Source organism: Schistocerca serialis, chromosome 3 (genome assembly GCF_023864345.2).
Source record: "Schistocerca serialis cubense isolate TAMUIC-IGC-003099 chromosome 3, iqSchSeri2.2, whole genome shotgun sequence".
NCBI classification, from domain to species: domain Eukaryota; kingdom Metazoa; phylum Arthropoda; class Insecta; order Orthoptera; family Acrididae; genus Schistocerca; species Schistocerca serialis.
The window spans coordinates 210,910,438-210,927,068 of record NC_064640.1 but is presented as its reverse complement, the minus strand read 5'-3'; the positions used below and the strand labels follow the sequence as shown (position 1 = coordinate 210,927,068).

At 41.0% G+C, this 16,631-nt stretch overlaps 1 protein-coding gene across 1 annotated transcript in view; it reads right to left on the bottom strand.

Moving 5' to 3' along the window:
- The window catches only part of LOC126469929 (collagen alpha-1(XI) chain-like), a 546,479-nt gene continuing 529,848 nt past the window's right edge, over positions 1–16,631 (bottom strand). Inside the window, exons 28-29 of the mRNA XM_050097326.1 lie at positions 16,057–16,272; positions 1–321 (exon numbers count right to left, since the gene is read on the bottom strand). Of these exons, the coding sequence (XP_049953283.1) occupies positions 178–321; positions 16,057–16,272 (360 nt within the window). The 3' untranslated portion in view covers positions 1–177. The remainder of the gene's footprint in view (positions 322–16,056; positions 16,273–16,631) is intronic.

Genomic DNA, 16,631 nt, shown 5'->3' with positions numbered 1-16,631 from the left:
TTTCAATATTGTAATCTGTTTTTAATGTAATATAAACATCACAATATAATTTCTATTGCATCTGATAAGTTTCACATCACACAAGCAATACAGTTGAACACTACATTTAAATTTATTTCAACATTCATTCAGATATTATGTTCAGTCAATTATCTCCGGAATACACCTATGATCACATCATATGAAGCATACTGGGCCCACCTCGAAGCCAAATGCTTGATGTGGTAGACCATAGTCCACAGGATAGAAATCTATTATGGGAACATTCTCAAGTTTTTTAGTTCTTACTTCAAATACAGTCTCACTTTTGCTTTTCCGTGTCTGAAAATAGATAGAAGTGTGCGTGTTATAACTAACATTACAGTATTGTGGACAGTTGTGCATTTAAAACAAAAGTGCTATAATTTCTGCTCTATGTGCAACATTCAGGTATCAGTAATGTAATATGTGTAATTTGGAACATGAAGGAACCCACTGCAGAAAGATGTGGGTGATTAAAATGAACTTACATTACACTCTACTCAGCTACTGATTAGTGCACACACCCAATTTCAACATCTACAAAGATAGTGAAACAACCCTTTTCTTTGACCGTGATACATTTTTGGTTTCAAATGCATCTACACAGTAAAGGGAAAATTTTATATAAATGATGAGAAAACTACTTATTGCAGCCTCTTTTTTTTAGATTTGTTAATACCTTGCATTATACTGAGTGCAGCAGAAATAAGTTTAACATTTTGTAGTGCAATAAGAATATAAATAAACAAAAAATTGTTTTATTTATTTAAAAAAGCAATAATAATAATAATAATAATAATAATAACAATAACAATAACAAAAATATAAAATAAAATAATAATAATAATTATTATTATTATTTCATGTGCTCAACAGCCTGGTGCAAGTCTTTCAATTGGCTGCCACTTCAGCAACTGTGTGCCCCTAACCTTCCCATTTATCCCACCAGTCAAAGGGGACCTACATTTTAATGCGGAATCCAAACCACATGTTATTTCTCTGGAACCCTCACATCACAGAGGTGCAGGCTAGGTTAAAGGCAAACTGAAAAACTAGATTGTTCAACTGGGATTTGAACCTGCAACCTTTCGGTATCTGCTATACTATGAGGCCCAAAAAAAAAAGCACTTGAGATGAGATTACTTCAGTCAATTCAAGTGAAAACCATTATTTATGCCCCTGATTAAGCCATTAATACGAGGTGTCCACAGTTTTGGGGACGATTATGGAATGGGGACAGCATCATGTCATATTGATTCTTATAATGGTTCAGTTATTTTCAGGATATTGTGTATAAATCCAAAGTGTCGAGAGAGAGAGAGAGAGAGAGAGAGAGAGAGAGAGAGAGAGAGAGGGGGGGGGGGAGGGAGGGGGAGGGATAGATAGGTGACCTTGTACGAATGAGCAGGCTAGCTATGCAGCTGCAGAAAGGTATCTCATGAACATGTAACTTAAAATCAAGAACAGGTTATGATTCACATTTGAATCAAGGGCAACTGCCAACAAGAACTACTTAGAGGTATAGATAGATATCCTCAATGTAGTGAATCAGCTTGAAACACTTACGGAAGGCAAGGCTTCCAGTCCAGATTGTATAGCAATCAGAGTGTGCTGATACAATAGCTCCGTAGTTAGCAATCATATACAACTGTTTCCCCATAGAAATATCCGAACCCAAAGAGTGGAAAGTTGCACTAGTCACACCAATACCCAAGAAAGGGAATAGGAGTAATCTGCTGAATTACAGACTCTCTTCAGTTACGTCAATTTACAGTAGGATTTTGGAACACACATTGTGTTCAAGCATTATGAATCACTTTGAAGAAATAGCCAATACAGATTCAGAAAACACTATTCTTGTGAAACACAACTAGCTCTTTATTCTCAGGAAGTAATGGGTGCTGTAGACTGGGGACATCAAATTGATATTTTTAAATTTCCAGAGGTCTTTTAATGCCATTACTACCAAGTGACTTCTAACTAAATTGCATGCCTATGGAGTATCATCTCAGTTGTGTGTGATTGGATTCATGCTTTCCTGTTAGAAAGGTCACAGTTAATAATAACTGAGGGAAAGTCAACAAGTAAAACAGAAGTAGTATTTGGCATTCCCCAAGGAAGTTTTTTAGTCTTTCTGTTGTTCCTGATCTACATAAACAACTGAGGATACAATTTGAGCAGCCCTCTTAGATTGATTGCAGATGATGCTGCCGCCATGTACCAAACTTCATGTAAAGACATCAGATGATCAAACTGATTTGCAAAATGATTTAGGAAGACATATGAAAGATGCAAAAAGTGGCAATAACCTCTAAATAATGAAACATAGGAAGTTTTCCGCACGAGCACCACAAAAAATTCACTAAATTTTAGTTACATGATAAATCATACAAATCTAAAGGCTGTAAACTCAACTAAATTCTCTGTGATTAAAAATTACAAATAAATTAAATTGGAACGAGCATACAGATAATGTTGCTGGGGCATGCAACTTCCTCAACCACCGGCATGGATGCCGGCCTGCACCACCTAGTTCAGAACTTGGCTGCGTGGTTGGCAACATTTAGCATGCATGTTGACCAGCTGGCACACTTGTGGAAAGAGGGCAGCAGGTGCTGTAGTGGCAGCAGATTCTGCTGCCGTCAATCCATCTCATGAAAGTAGTAACGCAGTACCAGCTGTCAGAACGGCACCCCACTGGCACCAGAGAAGCAGCCAAGTGGCTTTTGCTAGTATCATTCCCAATTTGGTGATGAAAGGATGGTGTTGGCCTCCCTTCTTGCACCCAAAAGCCAGCTGCAATCTGGCATAGACACCTCCAGCTGCAGTGCAATATTCAGGCATCCATATGTAATGTAACGAGCTGGAAGTGTGAAGTACTTTGTCAACACAGATTCTGATCTGTCTGTCTTTTCCCCCAATCCACACAACAAGACTGCCGGAAGGCAGAGGCACTATCTCTTATGGTGGCAAACAATTCAAAAATAAAAACATGTGGCACACATCACCAAAATTTGGACCTCAGACTGCACTGCACATTCTTGTGGAGGTTCACTGTAGCTGATGTCAACGAGCCAATCCTGGGTGCACATTTCCATGACCACTGCAACTTAGTAGCCAAAATCATGAATGCCCAGCTGATGGATTTGACAACAAATTTGAAAATAGTGAGACAGTGATGGCTGGTTGCTTTCTTCAGCATTAAACTACTGAGGTCCCTTGGTCTGTATGCAGAAATACTGGGCAAATTTCAGAACTGAGTCACCTAAATGCAGGAATGGTGCTGGACTGATATCCAGTGCTACACCTGTAGGACTTTAGTCATACCTTGGTGGACTTAGTTATATTCAGCAAAACTGACAGTGTGAAGGTGTTCATGCATATCCGTGTGGCACCTGGAGATGTTCAGAAAACAGCACAATTATCCCACTCTTTGGTCTTTTCGAAAGGATTTACATGACGTTCGGCCTTTTGAATGGTGTCCATACCTGGAAGCTTCCTCTGGATGGTGTTTGCCTATGCTTATTGTGGTGTTTCGCACATCTCGACAATAACTTGGTCTATTCAAAGTCACCAAAATTTCATTGTCACCACATAATGACCATCTTTTGGTACCTGAGTGAGGCCAGCATCAACATTAACTCCTCAAAAAGAATACTTGGGGTCACTGAAATTGAGATTCTACGGCATTTAATCAACTCTAGCGGATCCACACCCTTACTGGAAAAAGGCATAGGCGATCTTGAACACGCCACACTGAAAGATCCACAAAGACTCACAGTACTACCTTGGAATGACAAATTTTTATCAGCACCAACTGCCCAATAATGCCATAGTACTGGAAACCTTGACCGTGGCTCTACACAGACCCACCTCGAAGGGAAGAACTCCCATGGAATCAGCAGAGAAAAACTTTACTGAGTCCAAATGGAGACTCTCAGAAATGATTCTGTTTGCTCACCCTATGCATGATGGTGAAATGACCATGGTCATGGATGCTAGTTTGACAGCCATAGGTGCAGGGCTTCAACAACGTGTCAATGGTAGCTGCCAGCCACTTGGTTTCTTCTCATGTAACCTATCAGTCATAGCACACTGGAAGTGCATATGATCATGAGTTGCTTGCATTGTTCAAGGCAATGAAATACTTCTGCCTGTCTCAAGAAGCCTGTCCATTTATGATTTTCACCGACCACAAGCCTCTAACTCACGTGTTTTGGAACAACAGTACCAAGTGTTTGCCACACCAATTCCGGCAGTTGGAGTATATGTCACAGTTTTCCATGGACATCTGCCATATCTCCAGAATTGACAATATCATTGCTGACTGCTTGTCCCATGCTTGTGCCATTCTCTCTCCTCCTGTGAACTTTGAAGATGTTACCCAAGAACAGGTGACTGACAAACAGCTGGACAGCTTCTGCCACAACACTTAAAGTGGCCTACAACTCAAGCTGGTGCCCATTCCCAGCTCTGCCTGCAAGACTTGGTGTGACATTTCAACAGGCACTCACTGCCTGTTTCTCCTGGAGAAATTCTGACACAGTGCTTTTGATTGTGTCCACGGACTTTCTTACCCTGGCATCAACAGCATTGTGTCACTTGTGGCCTTGTGTCACTTGTGGCCTTGTGTTTCATCTGGGCAGTACAAATGAAAGACTGCTGTTGATGGGCACACACCTGCACTGCACGCCGGCATGTCATAGTCGGGAGGAACACCTACCCTCCCTTCGGCAACTTTCCTGGCAGCAAACTCCATTCCACACACATCCATGTGAACATCACAAGTCCGCTGCCTCTCTTGTAAGGCAAGCGTTATCTGCTGACAATGGTGGACCACTTCACACACTGGCCGGAAGCTATGGCCATAGTAGACATCACCACTGAGATCGTTGCCACTGCCTCTGTCGAAACCTGGGTGGCATGCTTCAGCTGCCCAGTCATGTCACAATGGATCGTGACTGCCAGTTTGACTGTGCACTGTTCATACACATGATTGTGTGGCATGCAGTTACACATAACTACTAGCTACCACCTGAGGTCTAATGGCATGGTCGAGCGGCTCCATCGAACACTGAAAGCCTCCGAAACTTGCCACGCCACCGCCTGGGCAGAAACTCTCCTACTGGTACTGCTCCCCCTCGAGTAACACAAAAGTAGAGATTGACATCTCACCTGCCGACCTTGTTTACGGACAATCCCTCACCATCCCTGGTGATTTTGTGGAGGAGGTACCCCATGATGCATTGGCTCCTATGGCAGAACGTCTCTGCAGCCACATGGCCCACCTCCAACTGCATGCACCACCATAGTATTTGTACATGCCAGTGTACAGTGTTGTACACATGTCATGCTGCGTACCAACATGGTACAGTCATCACTTCAGCCACCCTACCACATCACATCAGCATCCATAGCAAAAGAGAACTCGACACTGAGTGCAACGGCAAGCAGATTGAGGTGTCACTCAACCAAGTCAAGCCGGCTTATGTCTTGACTGCTCCTGCTGCCATTCACTTCTTTGATCCAGTGGAAGATTTGTCAATGGACGACACTTTCTCCACCATCAGCCTGTCACGAGCCTGCACCCGTGTCTGCCCAGGACACACACATGTTACGATCTGTCATTGCTGTGCCACATGCTGCTCAGCCCCACCCAAACTTCTGCAGCCAGCCATCACAGTCACTCAGGCTGTGCACTACAGGTGCCTGGGCCAGCCCCAGCACTGCTCCCAGCAGACTATGTCACACTGTCTGCTGCCACATCCATTGCAAATGGCCGTGCTGTATCATAACAACAGTCCAGCCACCAAGTGCTGTAGACACCCTGTCTCCTGTAGGACATGTTGTGAGCACATCTTATCCAGTTGAGGTCTGGCCATCACCTCCCATGTACCTGGCTGCTTGTCCATTGTAGCTCCAGAACTCATGTTTGTGTCCATATACTTCTGCAGCTTCAGGCATTGAGAACAGATTAATTTCTGTAAAACATGGACCACATGGGTTGAGCTTAAGGGGAGGTCCCCAGCAACATATACAACAGTCTCTTTGGTGCTTTCTGTTCATTTCCACTTTATCTTCATCACATCCACATAATACACAGTGCCCCATGATCATGAAGGAAGTGTGTTTCCTTCTGGAGACATGTCAGACATTCTCCTGCAGTCACGTGATTGGCCAGTGAACTCATCACTGTAGATTGTTAACGCTCCAGGACAATGTTTGCTGGCTGCTGTGGCCAAGCAATTCTAGGCACTTCAGTCCAGAACTGAGCTGCTGCTACGGCTGCAGGTTCGAATCCTGCCTCGGGCCTGGATGTGTGTGATGTCCTTAGGTTAGTTAGGTTTAAGTAGTTCTAAGTCTAGGGGACTGATGACCTCGGATGTTAAGCTCCATAGTGCTTAGAGCCATTTTTGACAGTGTTTGAGTGGAACTATTGTGTAAAGGTCTTACTGCGACTGGCAGTTAAGAGACATTGCAATCAGACTTTGTTTTGTCACCTGTTCATTTACCCTTTTGTGTAGAATAAATACATTTATGGCAAACTAATACTTTATCAGTACCTGTCACAACACCATTACCATAGCCTATGTTCTGAACATAGTGTGCGGGTGTGACAGTAAGGTCGACTCACTGTATGACTGACATGTAAGTGGCAATACCAACATGTTCCCGCTTTAGATTCAGTTTCTGAACAGGATACTCCAGGTAAACATCGTGGTTGCAAAAGGCGCTGGTATTTGTGGACTATGAGGAACAGAACTTAAAGCCAACAGCAGATTTGGATGGATGGTGTTCATTTTATTCTTTACTTTGAAACCATTGAATTAAAGTAACAATCATCATTATGATCAATGGTTCTCGCCAGACCATGAGAGCACCAAATCTGGAAGCATGTTGTTCACCTTTTGACCATTGTCTCTGTCCTTCAACACACATGTAGCAAACTTAATGGGGTCCCAAAGTTTTGTCTTGATATTCTACTTTCACACTGAAATATGTGCGAGACATTTTCTGCATAAATGTCAGCTCTTTTTTTTTTTTTTTTTTTTTTTTTTTAGCAAAAATGAATCTGCAGTTATTTACAGTCTCTTGATGCCATTTACAACCTGTATGTTTGCCTTTTAGCATACATCTGCCAACACAAACACTTTTGATCGCAGAGGATACGTATGAACAGTTGTGAAACACTGACAGTTGAGATTGTGACGTTACTTCCCCTCTTGTTTTGCCATCTGCCTCCTTAAAATTCATTTTTTCACTTTTAACTAATTACCATTAACATACAGGAGTATAATCTGCATTTTCATAAAAGAGACAGGTTGGTCCTCAATTTTAAGGAATATAACACCAGGTCTAATTTTGTGCTTAGTTTTACGTATCTATTTGATTTTCTAATTTATTTTGACTATTCCTAGTTAGTATCTTTTGTTATAGGGTGAAATCAGTAATTGTTTTGTATCTTAAATTCTATTGTTGACTTATAAACATTAAAATTTGGAGGAACAGCTAATAGTGTTCTTAAAGGATCTTTTTGGCTCTATTCAAAAAAAGTTAGAAAAGCCAGCCCCTAATTATTTCCAGAGTAATTAACAGCTTTGTCAAAAGTATTGTTTGCATAATGATATCTGTTAATTTCACCATTTAAACAAATAATTTGGCCTAACTCTTGTAGTAGAAGAAACTGTTAAAAAGATGCAATTTTTCGATGTATTCATTTAATTTAATGAGTTCACTTTTAATTGTAATTTCCATAAATTAAACATCAAACAACGTGTAGTTTCAGTGCCTATTATTGTGCAGATACATAAGGGCCCAATTTTTGGTCCCAAGACAGTCAGTCCACAACCGAGTTTCAGATGCGGAACCAATATTGGTTAGATCAACACCAATGCATCAACTTAACTGTGAAATAAGAGTTACACCAATAGGCTGTGTGTTAAAGCAATGACAGTATCTGTTCAATTTATTTGAAAGACTGTGAAATATGTGGTAAGGTTTTTACTGCTTGTAGATGTCCAGCAGTAAACTATTGTAGCAGTATGTGGATGTGTGCCTGGAACCTATTAATGAGACTTATCAAAAGTTAAACAATAGTGCACTGGCCATATTACTGTGTATTATTGGGGGGATGTGAACAGTGAAAGTAAAGAGCTGTGAAACGCAAATGTGCACCTATCGGCTACAACATTTAAAGTAGTCAGTGTTCATCTTCCACCCCCCATTTTTCAGCCAGTGTAGCAACACAGTGCATCAACATTAAGGACAACCAACAATGAAATAAAACAGGAGAACGCCCCAAGATGTACAAGACATTTAATAATGAAAGTGCTGCCATCTGCTGGTGTATGATGTCAAAGATTCGTTTTCTACATAAACTGACTGATGACAGCGTTTCCTATGTATTGAAATGTGCCAGTACATCTTATATTTGTGATTTTTTGTTGATACATAACACATTTTGACAACTTGTGATATGAAAAAAAAAAAAACCTCAGGTCATTTTTAGATTCAGTAGACAAACATACATGGTGACAATTATTGATCTATATGAAGTAAAGTCTTCATAACTTCTGAACAGTTCACATTAGGACGTTCAAACTGCACGATTGGCCATTGAGCATGATGAGAATTAGTATGGTTCGGTTTAGTGATGAAGCCCATTTTCATTTGGATGGGTTCATCAATAAACAAAAGTGATGCGTTTGGAGGACTGAGAATCCCGATTTCATGATTGAGAAGTCTCTCCAATGGATGATTGTGTGATGTGCAATGTCCAGACACAGAAGAATCGGTGCAATATTCCTTGATGGTGCCATGACTACTGAACAGTATGTGAAGGCTCTGGAAGATGATTTAATCCCCATTATCCAAGATGACCCTAATTTCAACAAGATGTGGTTCAGGCAAGATGGATCTCAACTGCACCGAAGCAGAAGAGTGTTTGATATCCTGGAGGAACACTTTGAGGACCGCATTCTGGCTCCGGGGTACCCAGAGGCAAATGGCACGGGCCTCGATTAGCTGCCATATTCTCCAGATCTGAACACATGTGACACCTTTTTGTGGGGCTATATTAAAGACAAGATGTACAGCGATAACCCCAAAACCATTGCTGCACTGGAAACAGCCAATTAGACGGTCATTGACAGCATCGATGTTCTGACCTTCAACAGGTCTTTCAGAATTTTGCTATTTGTCTGCACTACAATATCGCCAATGGTGGCATTCATATCAAACATGTCATAACCTAAATCCGAATATCTGTAGTGACATTTACATGTTGAATAAAGTGTGTGCACACAGTAATTTGTAACTAATTTACGTTTTTTTTTTCTTTCTTTATATAGTTCAATAATTGTTACCCTGTACATAGGCTTCCATCATCAAAATTTGAAAAACATGACATAACCAAAAAAATGCATGCCTGTGCTGTCATCATAGCTGTAATTGTGCAACTGCATGCAGTCATATTGTAGCCAACAAGGTTATGATATTGTGTAGTTGCAAACATAATTGTGAGCAAGGTAGGATGTAAACCATAATCTCGCAAAGTGACAGTAATGAAATTTCTAGTTGGTGTGATAAATGGCAGCTAGCTCTAAATGTAGAAAAATGTAAGTTAATACAGAGTAGTAGGAAAAAGAAGCCCATAATGTTTGAATACAGTATTAGTAGTGCGCTGCTTGACACAGTCCCACTGATTAAATATCTAGGCATAACACTGCAAAGCAATATGAAGTGGAGTGAGTGGCATGTAACAACTGTAGTAGGGAAGGGGAATGGTCGGCTTTGGCTTACTGGGAGAATTTTTGGAAAGTCTGGTTCATTTGTAAAGGAGACCACACGTAGGACACTAGTGCAAACCATTCTTGAGTACAGTTCAAGTATGTGGGATCAGCACCAGGTCAGATTAAAGAGAGACATAGAAGCAATTCAGAGGCAGGCAGTTAGATTTGTTACCAGTAGATTTGAACAACACGCAAGTATTATGGAGATGTTTCAGAACTCAAATGGGAATCACTGGAGGGAAGGTGGCATTCTTTTCAAGGAACACAACTGAGAAAATTTAGAGAAATGGCATTTGAAGCCAACTCCCGAATGATTCTACTGCTGCCAAGATACACTGCACGTAAGGAGAATGAAGATAAGGTATGAGAAATTAGGGCTCTAGGCAGTCGTTTTTCCCTCACTCTGTTTGCGAATGGAACAGAAAAAGAAATGACTAGTAATGGTACAGGATACCCTCTGACACACATCATACAGTGGCTTGTGGAGTATGTGGATGTGGATGTGGATGTGGACATAGATATAGATATAGAATGGCTAGTTACATTAGTAAAGATTGAATCAAAAGTCCATTACTTGCAATTGTACAGCAGGTGCTATAGTGAGAACAGCGTATGCAACAGTTACAAGAATTGTTAGCTGCTCCATGACCTGGGTTACACAGGAGTAACCCAGCTTGGTCTATTTCATCTTCATAAAATTTGCACTGGTTAAAGAACAGAGGTGAAATGTCAGATGCCCGACCAGCCTGGTACAACATGTCCCATTGGGCTTCTTGCATTTCACTTTTATTCTTCAACTTGAGCAAATTTTATAAAGATGACTATTTTACATGTCAAGCTGGGTCACTTCTATGTCAGCCAGGCTATAGAACAGCTGAGAAAATTTAGAGAAATGGTATTTGAAGCCAACTCCCGAATATTCTACTGCTGCCAAGATACACTGCACATAAGGAGAATGAAGATAAGGTATTTAGTGGTAAAATGGCTCTGGATAGCCTATCAAAAACTGAACACAGATCAAGCATGAAACCAGGAAGAAGGTGTACTGAACTGTGAAAAAGAAGCAAAATTGAAACAGTGAACAGTTCACGCTCAACATATGCAACATCAAGCAACTCAGTGTTGCATAAACTGTTATCACTATAAAACCTGCTGTACTATTGCAAATAATGGGCTTTTGATACAATTTTTACAAATGCAACTGACCATTTGCCTTCCTTATTACTGTCAAATTGTGAAATTATCATTTATAACCTGGCTTGCTAAAGATAATGTTTGAAATTACATAATATCATAACCTTGTTGCTCCACAATACGAATGCATGTAACTGCACAATTGCAGTTAGTGAAGATAGTTTTTATGGTTTGGACAATCAGAAGATGGTTGTAGAAAGCAATAGAAATTAATTATTGTGCTTTAATTGTTTAAGGAAAAAACTGTGTTCTAGGAATTAAAAAAAAAAATTAAATTAACTCCCCCTCACACTCCTCTCGGATTTAGTGGTAAAATGGCTCAGTGGATAGCCTGTCAAAAACTGAACACAGATCAAGCATGAAACCAGGAAGAAGGTGTAGTGAACTGTGAAAAAGAAGCAAAATTGAAACAGTGAACAGTTCACACTCAACATATGCAACATCAAGCAAATGCCAAGAACCATAGTGTTGTGGTTATGTGGTCATGGTGTTGGAGTATGAAGTCTGAGATCCATGTTCAAATCTCCCTCCTCCCAATTTTTTTATTCACAAAATTATAAACTTTATATCCAGTCAATGATATGTCTGTTATCCTTCTGTAGTCATACTATACATTGATTATAGAATATGAGTCATGCGGTAAGAATATATTACCTTCACAAGTAAATGTGATGAATAGTGAGAGCAGGCAATGTGTCACATAGACCTCCCACAGAAATAAAGACAACAAATAAACAGGTGTGAACTATGTTACAACAAAGGAATTTCAGACTGAAAACTTCCAAAATGGAATGGAAAAGTCATAACTTGTGGTACTTGTGTAGAACAAATAGGAGGTAACTACACATGGAGGTTCCTTCTGTACACCTCACTTTTGCAAACAGATGTTAAGCCATGACACAGACACAAATTTGAATACAGTGAACAGACTCATCATGACTGTATAGACAGTACATAATTTTGAGGGGGGAGGGGAAGGGGAACGAGGGAGATTTGAAGACGGATCTCCCCCTTTGCAGTCCAACACTGTGACCACATAACCGCAATGCCACTGCCTATACAACTGCACTCAGTGTTGCACATCTTGAGCTTAGGCTGCTCAATGTTTTGATTTTGCTTCTTCTTTCACGGTTCAGTACACTTTCCTCCTGGTTTCATGCTTGATCTGTGTTCAGTTTTTGACGGGCTATCCACAGGGGCCATCTTACCACTAAATCTGAGGACAGTGCGATGGGGAGTTTCCCTTGTGAGAATGCTGCCCATATTGTCAGAAATTATTTGAAAAATGTTTAAAGAAATTGTTTGATTACAGTTTTAGATTTGTTTCAAACATTGCTTGCTTTTCCAGTCTGTGCAGGTAATGAGACACTTTAAATACACATCAAAACATTTGCCACTTGAGAATAGCTTTTTCCTTATCACCTAACTTTTTTAGCAGAGTTTTCTCTGTAAAATTAAAATAGTTTAAACACTTGGTATACTTCTGTACATAATGTTTTGAATTTGTTTTTGTAAAATGAAATGAACCAATTCTCACAGCTGATGTGCCAAGGAACATGCTGATTCTTTGCATAGACTGGAATAGCTGCAAACTATTGTTAATTATACACTGCTGTGCATAAAAACTGCAAAATCAGGAGGGATAGCAAATAATGGAATTTTAATTGTTCTGTATTGTGGGAAGAATATATAATGAGATTTGTAGGTGATTGGGGGCATACTGGGTGTGCAATTTAGTACACAGAGAAGACCTGTCAAGAAGATCAATGGCTCTAAGACAGCTGAGCATCTAGTCAAATTGATCTTGGATGACAGATATGGATACTTTATTCAGCAATTGGCCCCAAATACATAAAAAATGTGAGAGCTGCTGTCCTATTTACTGGCAACAGGAACCAGAGGTGATTGTGTTACTTAGCTAATGGCATCCCATACCGTCAAGCTAGATAATAATAATAATGGCGTGTGACGAGGGCCTCCCGTCGGGTAGACCACTTGCCTGGTGCAAGTCTTTCGATTTGACACCATGTTGGCGACTTGCATGTCGATGGGGATGAAATGATGATTAGGACAACACAATACTGAGTCCCTGAGTGGAGAAAATCTCCGACCCAGCCGGGAATGGAACCCGGGCCCTTAGGATTGACAGTCCGTCGCGCTGACCACTCAGCTACCAGGGGCGGACGTCAAGCTAGATGATGACCCCATATGGTGGTGATGAATGCAGTGTTCATTCTTCTTAGATCCTCCACAGAAGAATAAGTTTATCATGACACTGTATGCTGAACTGGTACTCATCTGAAAAGATGATGTGGTGCCACTCCTATGTCCAGCATTAGCATTGGTCAAACCGCTAATGGCACTCCTCTCTCTGTTGCTGCATCAGTGAAAGCCTCAACAAGGGTCATTATCAAGGAACAAGGGAATTAAAAACATTGGCTTCCAGTGGGCACTGATTTATACCAGTGGGGCAAATCGAAAATTTGTGCTGGACTGGGATTCGAACCCAAGTCTCTTGCTTATTAGGCTGATGCACTGGTCCCTTTGCCGCCAAGACACAGTGATCACCACAGCCAAACAGACTACTCTAGCACACCTCTCATCAGACCCAAAATCTCGACTTATACCACACTCTACTGATGTAGTGCTCCTGCTCCTTAGCCTCATTACTCATGACATCTTGTTGATTCCCATAAGAGTTCAAGCTTGGTGTGCATCTGCACTCGAGGGATCATTGGCCATCTTCATCTTAATCATATATATGTGGTGTCTGACATGTCTGAAAGAACAAGCCTGATATATACGTACAGGGAGAACATTAATAAAACCGACAAAATGCAGGGATGGATTTCTGATTGGAAATTGAGGAAAAAAGGTCCTATGAACACGTGTTGGGAAATGGGTCATTGCCATGGTAGATGGCACTGATGAATGAAAGTTCCTCTGACCACATGTCATGTTTGCAGCCCACAGATGACAATTATGCAGGCTGATGATATCAGTTCTGTTACAGGTCACTTTGTTGGTAAAAGGGACTGATGTCAGAAATCCCATAATTGTGATGGTCTGGTGCAAAAACCATTGACATTATCCTTTCCATAGAGGGAAATCCATTGCTGATAATCTTTGCACTTTCTAGCAGTTGTCATGTAGGATACACATAGTCGTACTTTGGCTTAGACCATGTTGGTGGGCAACTTTCTTGTAACTTATACTAGGGTTCATCTCAATATCCTTTAGAATCTGGTCCTTCAAATCTGGTGTAATCTGGTGTATATACAGACCACTGCCTCCCTGCATGTTCGTCTGTCTGGAAGGATCCATGATCATGCAAACACCCAAAAAGGGCTTGAAATTTTGCTTGATGTGGTTAGTGTCTGTGAGGGTATTTGTTGTGGTACAGACATCCTGCCTCTTGAACATTTCCATCTGCATGGCCCTACATGAACATTGTCTCGGTTTGTTGCCAACATGAATAACAGACCATTCTGCTGCTTACAGTACAATGTATCAATCACTCAGCCTGCAACATACAAGGAACACACAGCACATGGTCAGAGGAACTTTCAGTTGTCAGTGTCAGCTACTGCGGCAATGATGCATTTCTGGACAAATGTTTGTAGGACCTTTTTTCCTCCATTTCCAGTGAGGAATCCATCCCTGCAGTTCATTGGTTTTATTAATGTTCACCCTGTATAACTAAGATGAAGACGGGCAATGATTCCTTCAGTGTAGATGCACTCTGAGCTCAAACTCTTACAGGGATTGGTGAGATGTTGCAGGGGCACTACATCAGTAGTGTGTGGTACAAGTTGAGACTTCAGGTCTGATGGGATGTGGGCTAGGGTAGTCCATGTGGTTGTTGTGACCACTGTGACCGGACGGCATAATGGTCACGATATCTGCCTAGTAAGCAAGAGACGTAGGGTTGAATCCCAGTCTGGCACATATTTTCGACTTGCCCAATTGATGTAATGCCCAATGGCAGCTAATGTCTTCAGTTCCTTTGTGTCTTGATTCACAGTGGCTGCAGGATAAAAATGGTATCTGTTCTTCCAGACATGTCCAAAAGAACAGGCACCACATATACAAATGATCACTATGCTGACAGTCAGTGATGCTCCAGGCATCATCACACTATTTGTGTGACTATTTGTCTTGATGCAAATGCCCATTTCCTGACTAACGTACTCAAAATGGCTGCATGATCCTGCACAGCCAACTGAATAGTATGTTTGTCCTCTTGGGTACTAGTTGCGTGGGGTGACTGAGATTCTGCATGGCATCGAAAATGGCCCACTTGAATCCACTGGTTCCCTGTTTGCATGACACTCATGGGATCCCAACCTAAATAAGCAGCATTATCAAACAATGATAAACCACACTCTCGATAGGCCACACTCCTGCTGCTGTCCATTTCCAACACGTGCTGATAATTGTCTCTCCTCCTAAAACAAGCTGTTACATGACCTCACAAACAACCATCATTTCAACACACACACACACACACGATCACAGTCTCTGGCTCATGAGGCCAGACTGCGAGCATCAGTGTGTGATGGGAAAAGCAATCTGGGTGGTGGGGGTAAGGAGGAGGCTGGGGCAGGGAGTCTGTCTAATCTCCCCACCTCACCCAGCTGCCCAACGCTCTCTACACCTCGTCCCTATATGCTTTCACAAGCAGCAGTTTACCATCCCCAGCCCCTAATCTGCTATTCCTGTGCCTTCCCACCCCAGCCTTCTCCTTACCCCCATCACCCAGACTGCTTCTCCCATCATGCGCTGCTGCTCACAGTCTGGCCTTGGCAGCCAGAGACTGGTCATGTGTGCATGAGTTGTATTTGTGTGAGTGTACATGTGTGTGTTGCCTATTCTAATGAAGGCCTTTTTGACTGAAAACTTACATGTTTGACAATATTTCTGTTGTGCCAATCTGCAACTCAGCATCTCTGCTATATTATGAGTAGCAACCTATCCTTTTCATAATATTATTACAGTTAACTTTAATATAAATTTTAAGGTGCATTACTGAGATTACTGTTATACTAACCTTGCAGCCATCACTAAGGATGTCTGGCTTAATACCATCAAAACTATACACAACCTCATTTTCTCCCAGTAGTTTGATGGCCATGTCATGATTTTGACTTTTGAGACTATACCAAGCCGCTGAATTGATGCATGTATAGGTGAAGTTTTGATATGCATCCTGACTGAGCAGCCTCAAGAATGTCATCTGGACTACTCCAACAGTCTCATAAGTTATCTGTAAAAATAATTTAGCACAGTTTTCAGAATCATTCATACCACTGCTTGATACCATACATTTTTGAGTAAATATAAACTAAACTTTACAATTATTTCTGAAGGAACAGGTGTATTTTCTATTAAAACATTATCTCAAATTAGAGAAATATTAAGCGGAAATCTTTGAAGACTACTAATAACAACTTTCTGAACTCATCAAGCGTGCAATTTTTAAAAATTATGGATTTAATAAAGTGGTAGAAAATGCAGTGATTTGACATTGCCTCATAGAAAAACATTGGGAGAACATGTAGATGTTGGCTATTCAACCAGTACATTGTTCTCAAAAGTTGACAATGCTGCTTACTCAACAACACA